Source organism: Leptosomus discolor, chromosome 7 (genome assembly GCF_034619465.1).
Source record: "Leptosomus discolor isolate bLepDis1 chromosome 7, bLepDis1.hap2, whole genome shotgun sequence".
In the NCBI taxonomy this organism is placed as follows: Eukaryota; Metazoa; Chordata; class Aves; order Leptosomiformes; family Leptosomidae; genus Leptosomus; species Leptosomus discolor.
The window spans coordinates 25733436-25748532 of NC_141397.1; the positions used below are offsets into that span (position 1 = coordinate 25733436).

The 15097-nt window shown below is 37.9% G+C and overlaps 1 protein-coding gene across 1 annotated transcript; it reads right to left on the reverse strand.

Annotated features, from left to right (window-relative positions):
• Positions 1–220: 220 nt before the first annotated feature.
• Positions 221–14820, reverse strand: STARD3NL (STARD3 N-terminal like). The gene is made up of 8 exons (XM_009956731.2): positions 14549–14820; positions 11714–11791; positions 9657–9734; positions 7881–7934; positions 7661–7778; positions 4670–4768; positions 1437–1506; positions 221–671 (listed from the first exon to the last, which is right to left on the reverse strand). Exons 1-7 carry the CDS (start codon positions 14771–14773, stop codon positions 1454–1456), a joined length of 705 nt encoding a protein of 234 aa, XP_009955033.1. The 5' UTR covers positions 14774–14820; the 3' UTR covers positions 221–671; positions 1437–1453.
• Between the last annotated feature and the right edge of the window lie 277 nt (positions 14821–15097).

Below are 15097 nucleotides of genomic sequence, written 5' to 3' on the forward strand. Positions count from 1 at the left end.
GCAACAAAGAAATGATGTTTCGCTACCACTCCATCCCTACAGGCAGCCAAACACCACTGTAACACATTTTGCACAAAATCTATACAAACTGGAAACTTCATTACCCCACAAGAAATAACGGAGTGTTACATGCAGATTTTCAGTTGATAAAGCAACAAGGTATCATAATGCATTACCCAGGTTTTAACATTTTTATTTTAGAAAGTGAACATATCCATTTAAAAAAAAAAGAAAATGCATGGAGTTAAAAAAAGTAAACATAAAACTAATGACAAATTTGCAATAACATAAAACAATTTTACCTAGCGAGTTCCCAACAATCATTAAATATACTTCCACCATAGAGAAGTTTTACTTCATTATATTACCAGTCTCTTGATTAGGTACACAAGACAACACTTTCCAGTAATTACCTAGTCATTAGAAGATCAACTTCAGGAATCACTGAATAATAAAATACATTATGGACAAGTATTTTCATACCATCTGGGAGGCAACCTAATATACATATGTCAACAAGGTACATCTTTGTGAGGTATTACAGTACACGGGAACTATTCCCTTTGCTTTCTAATGAGTAAGGTCTCCTGTCAGCAGCTCCACCAGCAACTCAGCCACAGACTCTGTTGCCAGTTTCCAGACCCCAACAACTTCCCTCAGAGATTTTCCTTCTGTAACAGATTACACAAGTCAGGATCAATGAAGATGCCAGTCAAGAAAACAGATACTGAAAACACCATCCCCTGTTTCAGATGAGCACTAGAAGATTTCAGCTTCTCAAGAACATTTAAGACCACCCCCTAGCTTGAGCTTTGCAGGAGTCAAGATAATTCTAAAAGTAAATAAAATGAATTCCAAAATAAGGAAGTCATCTCTCATATTTAACCAAACTACACTACAAAAATCTTTTAAGACACAGCTGCTCCAGTGTAACCCATCTGTAGTATTAAAGAGACTGAGGAGGGGAAACATTGAAGTAGTTTTGCCCATACAATCTACAAGATGAGAATATTTGTCATAGACATAAACTAAAAGAAAATATCTTCCTAGCAATTTTGCATTGCCATCTCCAAAGAAATATCTCTCCCCACTTGCAAAAAAAGGAGCTTTTACACATCTGGCCCACCATTGTCCTTTCCAGGACAGCCAACAAATAAATACTAGAGGTAAATACATCCTGGGCCTGCAGCCTTTTACACTATACTCCAGAACAGCTCTCAGACCCCTGGGCCTGGGTTAACCATAACTCAGCAGCAGAGGACTCTCTCAAGAGCCTGGCAGGATTTCCTGCTTGAAGATTGCCAAGACAGACAGACTGGGTTCAAAGATGATGAACTCCTAAGAGTTAGCCCACTGTTCAAATTATTTGGGAAGGAACTAAGAGGAAAAAAAAAAAAAAATTTAGGAATATTCAGGTTCTATGCAAAGGAACTTACCTGGTTTTTCATATATGCTATACAACTGGTTTTTCACTGTCTTGTTTTTCTTCAGAGTCTTCATCAGATCCTGAAAAGGAAGACAGGAATGGGATTAGATCAGTTGAGAGAAGGGAAAAAAAAAAAAAAAAAAAGAAAAAGAAAGCAGCTGACCACCACTGGTAATAGCTTATCAAAAGGCACTTCAAAGCAACTATTTCCCATAAAAGTATTTACTTTCTATTTTAGTTTTCTTATCTTTTCGGATGTTTCACACTGAAGGGTTTTTTTTAACAGTTATCAAACCCAAAACCCAGCACTTGATCATTCTTGAAATATCTACCCTGTCAACAGATTCAGTTAGCAAGTGCTTCAAGTTTTCACTACAACACAGTCAGGACAATCAACTCTACATCCTGCCCTTTGGAAGACAACTTCAGCAGACACTTTGAAAGCAAACAGAAATACTGCTTTACAATTTAGTAACTTCCATATCTGTGTTCCGTCTCAGTCTAAGCCGAAAAATCAAACAGCTCCCTCTGCCTCTCCCTGCCCAGTTCTCTTCTCCTCATCCCCTGCCTGCTCTCAGCAATCTGTTTGTGACAAAGCCTTGGAAGGCCCAAAAGCAAGCTTAGCTGGTCATAGGGCTGCGTGCCCAGCAACAGCTCCTGCTGGAGGCACTGCTTTGCAGGAAGGTGGCTTGATGGATCAGTTGTTTCAGGGAGACCAAGCACATGCCAAGCAAGCGGGGTGAGCGGCGCTGACCCGCAGTTCTGGAGATCCAATCCAAGCTGCCCACATCTGAGGTGGCAGTCAGCCCTTGTCAAGGACAGCTGTGGGAATGATCAGCACTTGCATTTCACCATACATGTCTTGGGCAGCTTAAATAAGACTCCCACAGGTGGGGGGGTGAGTAAAGAACTGTCTGTGGTAAAATGCCTGGGAGACCTACTTGGGCTTTTGCCATCAATTTAAAGCAAAGAAGGAAAAAAAAAAAAGACAAATGTGGGATTTTTTTGGCTAAACTACTCTGAACTCCTTCGCTTTCTTGGAACAGCATACCTGCCCTTCATTTTGAAGCCCAAGTTGTAACTGTAGAAATGTACGCTTTCCAGGCTGATTTTCCACTTGTTACCTCCAGAATGATTACTTGGCAACCAAGTCTAATGTTGAACATGACGGGTCAACCCATATAAAGAAGTGGATGGAAAAGGGACATGTGCGTCCAAGGAAGACATAAAAAGATAAATATGCTGAAAATTTCAACAGAGCCTGTTTTAAATGTCACCTCCTGACAGCAAAGATTTGTTTTTAGACATGTTGCCATGTCAGCAGAGAGGTTTATTTCCCTCTGCATGATGATAGGGAATAATTTATCTCTAAATATTTTTCCAATCGATATATAAGGCAAACTGACCAAAAATTGCTCTCTTAGAACAATCCATAGTTTGTCTCATCTGAAAGAAACGCAGAATTTTGAAGAAAATATTCTTAATTGTGAGCTATTTTTACTGTACATTGCCTAACAGTTTCAGAATACTTTGTGACTCCCAGTGTGTGTGTTTTAGTTCAAGTATACTAATTTGACTGTTTCTTTTGTTTCTCATACCCATAAAGGGTGCTTAAACAAATTTACTTGGCAGTTAGGGCAGACTAGGAGAAGGCACAAGAGCTGTTACTGAAACCCCAGTGACAAGCAGCCATTCGACAAGCTGAAAGCAATGGCCCAGCTATATACCTGTAGTCACCACACATATGCTGAGGCACGATAGCTCACTGGACATGCAACATTGACACAGCCAAACTGCCAAGGAGAACCTGTTACAGAATCACAGAATGGTAAGAGCTGGGACTTCTGGATATCATCTGGTCCAACTCCCCTGCCAAAGCAGGTTTGCCTAGAGCAGGTCACACAGGAACACATCCAGATGGGTTCTGAATATCTCCAGAGAAGGAGACTCCACAGCCTCCCTGGGCAGCCTGTTCCAGTTCTCTGTCACCCTCAGCGTAAAGAAGTTTTTCCTCATGTTCAAGCGGAACTTTCTGTGCTCCAGTTTGTGCCCATTGCCCCTTGTCCTGTTGCTGGGTGCCACTGAGAAGAGCCTGGCCCCACTTAAGTGTAAGTTAGCTCCACTTACACTTCCTCTCACACCATATAGTCTATTGCCAAAAAAATCCCAGGCTGAATCCAGTATAATACTTCCAACCATTATTCCTCAAGACAGACTCACAGCTTTAACTAAAATACATTTTCACTGTGAATCGTTATACTCGAAATTGTCTTAATGCTTTGTCATCCCTAGATGGAGCTCTAAGTCATTTATGCCAAGATGCTCAGCAACCACAGCGACAGCCATTAAACAAAAATATCACCAATATGTGTAACTCTGTAATGCAAAATAGGCAAACACATCTGCAGCAATCAGCAGATATTATTATTTTAAATATATTGCATAATATAGCACAGCTTTACAGGAGAGATTTACATTTTAGACTGACATAGGATTTGGGGGCTCACACTGCATCTTCAAGGAACTCAAATCCTCTCAAACCATACAGAAATTACTCATTTCCTTGAAATATCTGCAAACACATGCTTAAATTTTGCAGTATTTACATTTATTTTTTGGCTTACTCGGCTCTTACCTTAACTAGAACAAAGCACATGATATGCACAGGTTAACAATCCACACAGCTGCCCTCTTTGTTCAGAGAGGGCTTTTGCTTTTTGTTATAAGGAAAAAAGCCTCTGATTGAAATTTCAGTTTGCTTTAGAGCAGCTTCACATTCACTGTCTATCCTAAGATGCTGTAAAGCTTCACATTTAGGCAGCACTAAATAGTGCACTGCTGCATAAACACTATTGTTAGCAGATAAGAAATCACAGAATCATAGAATATCTCAAGTTGGAAGGGACCCATAAGAATCATCAAGGGCAGAAACAAACAGTAACTGTCTCCTTTCAGTTGCAGTACCATTTTCTTTCAGACTTACCTTGTTTTTAACACCTTCAGGATACGTCAGAAGCCCTGCTGACTACACGTACTGTAATTCATCTGACAGGTAGTAACTAAACTGAATCACTGAATAAAAAAGAATCTTTCATTTTAGGATTGTAAAGTACACTTTTAATATAAAAAGGAAAAGATATTTTTTCCCTTCACCCTTCCCCCGCCTTACCCTCGGAAGGGGGTGAAATATGTAGGAGTTTAACATCAATACAAAAAAATCATTCACGGTGTGAACATAACTACCTGCTACAGATTCAGGAGGAGAATAGAACTGCCCATCAGAGAGGACTCCTGGGTGAAGAAGAGCTGCCCGTTCAGAAGCATCCTGTGCTATCAAAAATCCTAAAAGGAAAAAAACCAAAAAACCCCAAATCCTCAGTGCTATCACAGAGCATCTTAAAGATCAAGTATGGATGAAGAATCTTAAAGACTGATGTATTACATTAGCAATCCTAACAAGTTACTTCTACAAATAAATACCTCAGAAAAAAAGCAAACTGTTAATTTAACATTTATGTCTTCTTTACAACTTCAGCCAGCTAAGGAGACACACTCTAGCAAAACAGAGGTACGGGTCCACATGAATTAAGGAATCCTTCCTTCTACTGCGTGAAGGACTGCATGACTAGGATGCCATATGTAAATTCATCAATATTCCCTGGGTACCTAAAACTCTGGAATATATTTTTAATGATCAGTGAGCTGCCACACACACCTAAATAAATTATTTTCTCACTTTGCCACTATAAGACTCTTCATTAATGGCTTGCTTTCACCTATCTGTCTCAACATACCTGGTTACTCCAACCTTCAAATCCTTTTTGGCTCAATATCATCTAAAATGAGGAAAATTATTTGGAAACATCAAATGGTGTGTTTAATACAGGACAGAAAACAAAAGGGGTTGTGAGAAGCTAATTCATCTCATCCTTATTGCCATCAACAGGTCTTCTGATAACAACAGGGCAAAGATGGCTTTTTAGGTCAATATAAGGTTATTGAACTTCCACCCTTTACTCTCTGCCACATGAAGACTGATCGAGGTGGGGGGGGAAGAAAACCTTGATGTTTCACTGACTTAGGAGAGCTATCTGAGGTAGCCAGCAGTTACTAAAAAAACGCCTTTCCAAGTCAAACCACTATTTCTACATACCAATTTATCTTATTAACCAGTTCAAAGTCTCCAAAGGAGACACCTATTTTACTTATCTTTCCACTCTGTCCAAAAGAGGAAGGTCAGTCTTGGTACTTAACAATGAGTCACAAGATACCAGAAGACACACACTGGTTGGATTTTAGATTTAAATCCTGCTCACACAAAGAAACTTTTAGAGCTGGAAACCTTCTTCAGTGGAAAGACAGTTTTGCCCTTATTTCTTTTTTTTTTTTTTTTTTAAGTTACAGACAAAACATCTACGAATTACAAGCATTGTTGTATTAGGCAGAAAATTGCTGTGGTTTTTTTTTTGTTTGTTTGGCTGGGTTTTTTAAAAACAAAACAGTAAGATGGAAAAAAGTCAGCTTCCACTCCCACTACAGATAGAAGAGAAAAATACCTGGTCAAAACCCAAAAACTATTAAAACCTGTTTTCATTATCTGCCTCAGATTTAAAAGCAAATAAGGCACTATATAAGTACCACCACAACAAAATCCAAATGTGCCTATCATTTGTCTGACCTAATTGCTTAAAATCAGCGTTTTCCAGTGAAACCCCATCTGTTTTGTAAATATCATAGAATCATAAAATTGTTTAGGTTGGAAATGACCTCTAAGATCGAGTCCAACCATTAACTGAGTACTGCCAAGTCGACCACTAAACCATGTCCCTAAGCACCACATCTATACATCTTTTTAAATGCCTCCAGGGATGGTGACTCAACCACTTCCCTGGGCAGCCTGTGCCAATGCTTGACAACCCTTTTGATGAAGACTCTTTTCTTCCCAATATCCAATCTAAACCTCCCCGGTGCAAGTCGAGGCCATTTCCTCTTGTACTATCGCTTGTTACTTGGGAGAAGAGACTGGCCCCCACCTCACTACGGCCTCCTTTCAGGCAGTTGTAGAGTTCAACCAAAAAGCATGTATTTCTAAATAAATACCATCTATTTCAAGCTCAGGAGGAATGAAGAAAAAGAAAGTGTGATTGAAGACCCAGGGATTTAGCAATAATATCTCAGTTTCATGAATATGATCATCAAGTATTTACATGTGTATGTATCAAATACTTCGTGAGCATTCAGTATAAAAAAAATGCAAAAGTGTCTGGTCTGAACTGGTTAGATTTGTAATCTATTGGGGTAAAAGTGTGATGCAGCTGTATTTCCTTACACCCTCTCAAAAGGGAAAAAAAGAGTTACCTTAACTTTCCCTTTCTCTAGGCAAAACCCAGCATACTCATTTAACCAACTTCTTTCTTGGAGTGGTGGAAAAGAAGAGGGAAGGGATCAAAGCAAAGAGATTGCTTTTCAAGAGCACTAAAAAAAAAAATAAATAAATGGAGGCATCCATCCCCATTTTTGTTTTACTTAACAGGAAAACATGCCCTTCCAACAGAGTTTCGGACTGTATTTCAGGTAATGATGCACAAACATCAGGTTTGCTGTATAATTACTCTCCTGTTGTTGAAACCAACAAAACACCTGTAGCAGAAATCTATGCCTTTTTCCCCCCTCACCACTCAAGCAGTATTATCTTTCAACTAAATCAACGGGTTTCCTCCATTTAGTTGAATACATTGAGTGTCAGATGACCTGCTGCCTCATCTTGAAAAAGCTGAAATTCATACTTGCTCTGGTCTCATTCTGTCTGCGCATTTTGAAGCTTTCCTTTTTCCACCTCAAAAGAAAAGTTAGTGACATTGAGTTAGTTATTCTGTCTACTCTTCCTGAAAGAGAAACCAGATACTTATTCCATGCGCTACCTAGAAATTAAAATTTCACAAGCCCAAGTCAGTTAAACTTTCATGTCTTAAGCACAGAAAACAATATACTTTCCTAAGTGGTTGACAAATTGCTGATCTGGCCCTTGTGACTTTTAACTTCCTAAATTAATTAAAACCCCACTTCTTTGAAGGCATATGTTCCTTTCCAGAAGAAGAAACATTATGCCATATGATTTAATTTTTCCCACAGCTCTTCAAATTTTGAGAAGCTGAAAGAGGCATTCTTCTGCCACAAAGCATGGGATCGAAAGTTGCCAACTGCAGCGATTGAGGGGAAATGTCAAAAGCTTACTGTTTTCTTCTTCAGCTTCTTGTGGTAACACTTTAAAGTCCAAGAACCAAGTTTCGATCCAGGCAAGTATGAAGGATATGATGGGCAGCACATAGCCAAAAGCACCCTGTGAGAACAGCTTGAAGGAAACAAAACCACACAACATTACAGAAATCACTCTGAAGAATCTTGCTTTCAAGAAAACAACAAAGTAAAACAAACATTTGATTAGAATATATACCTGTGAAATAATTACTTTTGCTAATAAAAAGGCACTGGTCACTGCTGTTGTAAACTGAAAGAGACAGGGTAAGAACAGTTAAGACTAATAAATAGATTTACTTTCTCATTTCTGCCATTATCTATCAGTTGCAACTTTAAATATTTACCAACAGGAAGATCATAGATTAATAAAACGCAACAAGTACGATAAAATTAACTTCAAAGTGTTATTAAAATAACCTCAATAATAAAGATAACTTTTACTACGCACATCTCCAAATGTGTCTCCACACAGCAATAGGAGTTAAGATGTTACACAGATGCTGAGTTATATAAATTGTTATCTTACTGTTTAATGAAGATGCAGTATTTTATCCACTAAGTCCCTTAAAAAGAAAAATTTAAAAAATCTATCTCTGTATTTGGGAAAAAGCAAACAGCAATTGCTCCAAATGCTTTTCACTACCATCCAAATCAAAAGATCCATTTCAAATAACAAAACATCTTTGCAGGAGTAAATTTAAACTAATATTTTAATTCACATACTGATATTGTGAAAAATTAAACACTTTGAAGATTTGATACTCCCTGACATATTTAAAAAATAGCAGGCTGTATAGAACATCTGAAAAAAAAACCCACCAAAAAGCAGTGGACAAGTACTGTTCACTTAAGCAAGGTTTCTAACTCTATTAGTGCATTTGGGGCCAGCAATTCTTTAAATAACAGCTGAACCTAACTAGCTTCTGGTAAGCACAGGTAGGATTTTAACATTAATTGCTTCTGCAAAACCTCCAGTGAAGCTTTATGTATCTAAATGATCACTGCCATGATGGGTTTGCTCTCACCACCTCACAAACAACTGCATCAGGTTGGCTGTCATTGGAAGAAATACTCTGAAGCTACACAACTGAGAGTAAGGTATTTTGAGAAGCGTGCACTTAAACAATCAGAGCAGCAGTTACTATCATGTATGTATTTATGCCATGCTAATAACACAATTTTAAAAAAAATTGTGGCATTTAATCTCAGACTACTAAACAAACTGCATGCGACTCACTTGAAGAAAGTTACACATGAACATGTTCTACATGCATGTACCACAGTGTAAGGGAAGAAAAGGCTAAGATTTACAATGCACTAAGCCAGCAATATGCCTGTTCTATTACAGTCTACAGTATTGACTGGTGGAAATATGAATTTGTCATCAAGTTTTGCATTCTCTCTCATCCACACAGCACAGCTGAATTAAAGATATTTGCTCCAATCAACTGTGATTGCCTGCAGTTCTCACGAACCTCCTTTCTGAGATGGGATGCATATCCAACATTTTATATTGGAGCATGAAGCAATACAGGTGCTAGTGCTCAATGGGTGGCACCTGAAACTCTAAAAAGCTGAGAACATGGGAGTTAATGGACAGCTGGATCTCTGGTACAATAATGCCAATTCTTTTTGAATACCTTTCACTATTTCAAATGCAAATATATTTCAAACATTAATTAACAAGTCAGAGTTAACAAGCAGTTACGACTAGCCATCCATACTGGATTCAAAATAAGCCTTCAATTGTATTAACATGATACCTAATAAGGACCACACCCACTGTGCTATTAAATTCTTGTCTTTAGGCTGAAAATCTTTCAGAATAGAAGTTTTTAATCTGTTACTGTACAGTGAATTTTAATATATAGCATCAAGATGATTCTTAACATACAAGCGTTAAGAGGCATCTAAAATTTTGTCTGTTTGATCCATTCTAGTTAAAACTCCATTACGCTTGGCTACTACTCACAGCTATTGCCCACCAATGGCGCAGTCTGCACATTGCATATGCAAGTATTAACACCTTAAATCGAAAGACTGCCAGTAGCTATAGAGAAAGGAAAAAAATATTTGTTGGTTAATTCAGAACACAGAAGAACCACAAGATTCTCAGCTCACTGAAAATACTAACTGCTTACAAAACAACTTAAAACAGGACAATCTAAGTTTTGTTATTGAGAAACAAATTTGAATGTGCTTATGAAACAGAAATAGAACATAATTTCCCATTTGTAAAGCAAATGGCACCACTCACACGCCTACATAGGCTCAAATATGCAAGCATGTGCAATTCCACAAAGAAGTTAGAATCGTAAGCAAGCTACACGAAGTATGCTCATCATCATTTTACCTGACTGCAATGTAAGCAGTTAAATCTAGATGCAGTTAATCCAGCAAATACTTTTGAGCATCACTGTGCACCCCACTGATCTTAGTGGTGTGCTACTGTGCAAGAATATAATTAAAAACTGTAAAGACTTCACAATTTTCTACTTACTAAATTTTTAGTATTTATTGAAATACTAACATTGCAACAATCAATTTTCTTTATGGAGATGACTGCAATAGTAAGCTGTTCCAAATATTTTGCAGTAAAGGAAGGTAAGTTATGGTATTTCTAGGTCAGAAAATTAAATCAATAGCAGATCTATTGATTACACCATTAAGATGAGATTTCTAAATCAGGGACCCTAACCCTCACCTTCCCTGTTTGTTCTTTGATATTAGATTGCCTCCACCTTGTTTTAAAAGATGCGTTCAGAATCCAAAAAATGCGAAACGAACACTTAAAAATGAAGAGAAATCAAGGACAGACATGGCCAGAGGTTTAATGAACCCATTTAATCTTATGCAAATACAGATGTTCCAGTGATGTGTACTAGAAACAGAAGAAATCCTGTATAAGCCCAAAAATCATTTTGCAGAATTCAGTGACCTAGTCCCTTCCCAGGGAATAAAAGTCTATTATTTTGCACTACATGTTTTTAACCCTTGGTTCAACTACAGTGCAAAATAATTTCCAGAGCATTCACATTTCCAGATAACATTTCTTGCTTTCTGCAGTAAGGTGTATCATGGAGAATCTACCAGCCAAATAATGAGAGAAAAAGGGAGAAGTAGCATAGTTTGCTAGCTTATGAAATTTTTGTATCCGGTACCTCATTCCATTTGACACAGCAAATGGTCCAATGCAGAAGCAAGGATGGGTATTTACATCAGTTTCAGAACTAGATTCTGGATATCGTCATCAATATGAAATGACTGATACCAAACCAACTCATCTCTGCCAGGCAAACAAGATCTGGTAGAATTAATGATCTTGCAAAAACACAGGGCCCTTCAGAAGAACCGTAAAGAAACAGCTTTTACTTCAAGATCAGCAATGTGGTCCGTGCAGTGCAAAATGCATTGCAACCACAGAGCTACAGCGCTGCTGAAAGACAGAGACATTTCCTAATGCAGCAGAGTTCCTCCCATCTGCCTAAGGTGCTTATACCTAGTAAAGGAGAATCATACTTCATGTCACCTGTTTTTAGTACAATGTTAAAAAACCCTGTTTGAGTTAAAACACAGAAATCTGAAAAATTTCTGACCTATACAGGCCAACCTGGGAACAAGTCTCTCCTCACTGTAACTGACTTATCTCTGTGGAAGGACAAAAATGCTGGTTTAAACAAAATGATTTTACAGCTGGAGGACTACTGGTTTTGTCCTCTTAATGAATTATCTTTATGTTACATCAGTCTCACATTCTTGACTGAGTTCTTTATCTGCTTTTTCATGCTCCCTAAAGCAGAAGATGCAGTTTAAGTGTGCCTAAGCATCTCTTTCGAGGCTCCATGAGCCTGCTGCCAAAGCAGGACTGGGCAACCTCTAAGCAGCTGAAATTTGGCACAAGTCCTTTCTGTTTAAATTATTAAAAAAAAAAATCATCCCTTTCGCAGGACAAACTAGGGAACATCTGTGGAAGGAGGAATGTGGGAAAACTATCCTTTTGCTGTTTGTTTTTTTTTAAAGAACACTTACAAATATATCAAAATATGAAGAAGAGTAGTTATATTGTAGGACTTCTTTCTCTAAGGTAGTCTCAATGCCTCCTTTTACCTACAAAGAAACAATAACATACAGAGCTTTAGAACAGAAGTTACTGAAGCCAAAATATACACAAATCTGAAGGGTGAAATTAATAGTTCCCCACTGATGTACAAAAAGATCATTAAACTAAGTACAGAGCTCATACACGTGAAGAGCGTCAATTTCAAGATTAGTGTCCTTATTTTTCATGATTATATAACATTTTCAAAGTGAAAATATTTAGGATTATCACCTGGCCTATTGCAAGCTACATTTCAAACTGTCCCAAAATAAAAGCAAACAGATGATGAGGGAAGAAGAAATGATTATTTACACATTCACAGAGCATTCTATGTCTCGTAAGGAAGATCAAAACATCTGATCAAAAAGCCACCCAGAAGCTAGGTCTGCTTAGTCACGTGTTAGCAAATAGGAAACAAAACAGCAACTGAAATTCATACTCCAGATCTTTTTCCTTATTAGCACACATACTATTTGTTTTAAGAGAGCTGAGCAAAAAATACCCACTGTAAAAAACACAGAAGACACAACTATTAGTCCATTCTCCCACAAATAACTAACACCTAAGTTTAATTCTTTCGTTTGCTTCAGGGGATTCAAAAATCACATCTTCCTTAGCCACTGTGTTTCCTTCCAGTGGAAGGATTTGTCACTTTCCTGTCCAGACTGGGTTAGTAAGAAAATCATTTAGGATGTATTGGGTCAGAGAGTGAGAGGAGTATATATACTAGTTGGGAGCAAAAAACCTTAATGTCCATATCCTACTGTTTTTAATATTCAATTAAATAAATAAGCACTGCATGAAATAGTTATGTAACTGGAAAACAACACCAACAGAAGGCTTTAATACTGAGCTTGATGACTGTCATCCTTTTAAAGAAAGGAGGTACCAACAACATATGGTCACCACCTTAAAGCAGTGCAGTCTAGACACTTCCACACTTTCCCCAACTATACCACTGGACAGAGTTTCCTTAGACTATTCACTCCAACTCCAAATTTCTTCTATTTCTTCCCTACCTCCCCTCTACGGCTACCTGATAAACAACTTTCTAAATACAGCTTCCCCTTAGTTGCTCTACGGCAGCAGGTGTGATCACAGGTTCCCAGCACAAACAAGGAAGATCAGCTTTCCCCACTCCGAGCTGTTCACTGCGTGGCTGCACAAGCACCATGTTAACATAAGGACGGAGAACCATGACAACCTTGATCTAGGGTTTGCTCGAACTGCCACGGAGCTACTCCCTGAAGTGTTTAAAAATAAGTTACGCCTACGCACACTTGATAATGTTGACAAAGGGAAAACAGTACTTACAGGAACTCTGGCAGCAATTCTGAAGTCCTGTTACTTATGTACCAGTGATGGACAGTCCTAATGCAGACTTCCCAATGAACAAAACTTAATTAAAAAAACCAACAAAAACCTAACTATGTGTCAGATCCCAAATGATGGCTTCTAACATTATGACTTCCAAAGACAAAAACCTGGTTTTTATTCTTGCTGACATTTGGCAGTATAGGACTGCTGTTCATAATATGTTCTCCTTACAACAAACCTTTTAACAAAAAAACCTGCTAGGATCTTGAGGTCCCTTAATGCTGCAACATTCAAAACGAAGTATCATGAGCTCGTAGCATTTTCTATACTGAATCTTAAATATTCTGAGAGCACCAATATGAAAACCTGTACTCTGAATCCTCGACAAGATACAAACACAAACTCTGCTCCTCTTAGTTGAACAAGCTGAGAAACTGGCCTAAAAAAAAAAGAAATGCATCAGAACACTATGCTGCTTTTCTGAGACAGGCTAACTTTACACATCAAATACAAGAGACTTTCCACCTAGAAGTGGAACAGAAGTCTAGTTCCAAAATAACAGCAAGCAAAGTCCACTTTCTCAAATTAAATCAGAAAGTGTATTTTTCACTGCACCAATGAACTACTTGAATAGTCAGCTCCTGAAACTTCATAATGTCAGATCAATAACCAAGGTTACTTATCTTGTAAAGGAATGCTGACAAAAAATGTTTACTCAAGATCCTTCTTGTCTAGAAAAGGGATTCCTCCCGTTTTTCCTGTGTGTCCTTCCTTAAATGCGTATTTTATAGCTTAAAACCCAGCTCAAGAACTAGGATGCTACTTATGAAATAAAAACAAAGCAGCTACCCTATTGCTTTCTGGAAATTTCAGGAGAACTGCCCTGTTTTCCAAATTACAAATGCCGGAGATAAAAGGTGGCAACTGAGGGAGTTTATGTTGTTCAAATGCACCTGCCATACACAATGTACAGCATACTAAGTTTGTCTCAAAGAAAATACATCACAGCAAAATAAACGTTTCGGTCATTGCAAGTCTTTCCAGGGACTAACACCTCAATGAAACTTCACCGACTTTGAGCCACTTAAAAGGCAAATTCTCAAAGCCTGTTAAAATTCACACTTCTTGACAAACTACGTACAGTAACATTTTTGTTTACTTGCTGCCTGAAAAGTTCACTGGATTTCCAATGGTTTCTTCAGCATGGTTCACAGACTACAGAAACATCAAAAAGTTTAATGATAACAAGACAATAAACCATGTATCCTAACAGCTAAAAATACATTTGAGTAGATACTACGTCCATCAAAGCTTAAAGTAAGAAGCTGCTTTAATTCAAACAGACACAAATAGCATATAATTTGGGATAGAAAAGAGCAACTTATTAACCACTCTTGAAGTGAATAAATAAATTAATAAAGTTTAAGGGTACTAAAAAGACAACTCACATTTAATTCTATTATCCACAGCAAGGTTATGAATAAGAGATCAAATGTAACAAACAAACAGAAAGTCCTTCTGACATCTGATATGCCTTTCTTCTCTCTGCCTTCATATGACTCAATCCTTGCCATCAGCTGTGCCGGGTTGATGGAGTGGACATCCCGCAAGGAAGGACAGGATTCCACACTGCTACTGTGAGCATTTTCTGCATCACCTGGCACCCGATTCATCCTGGGTCTTCTTAGAGTGGTCGTCTTCCAGTTTCACCATCACTAGAAGGCTGATCCATATAGGAAGAATTTCTAAACAAACAAACAAAACCAAAACACATTAGCCACCAAACTCCCAGAATTCCAGTAGGTATTTTCATCTGACCATGTCAATTCTCTTTTTGCTAAACTGACAACTATGAGAATTTGGCAAGTAGGCTCTAAAAATTGTTTCTAAAATAAGATATAACTTCATCTCTCAGAGGATTTGTGGAACAAAAGAATCAATGTTCAATTAGACCGGTGGGAATGACGGAGCACTGTCTAGATTTAGAAGGCTTCATT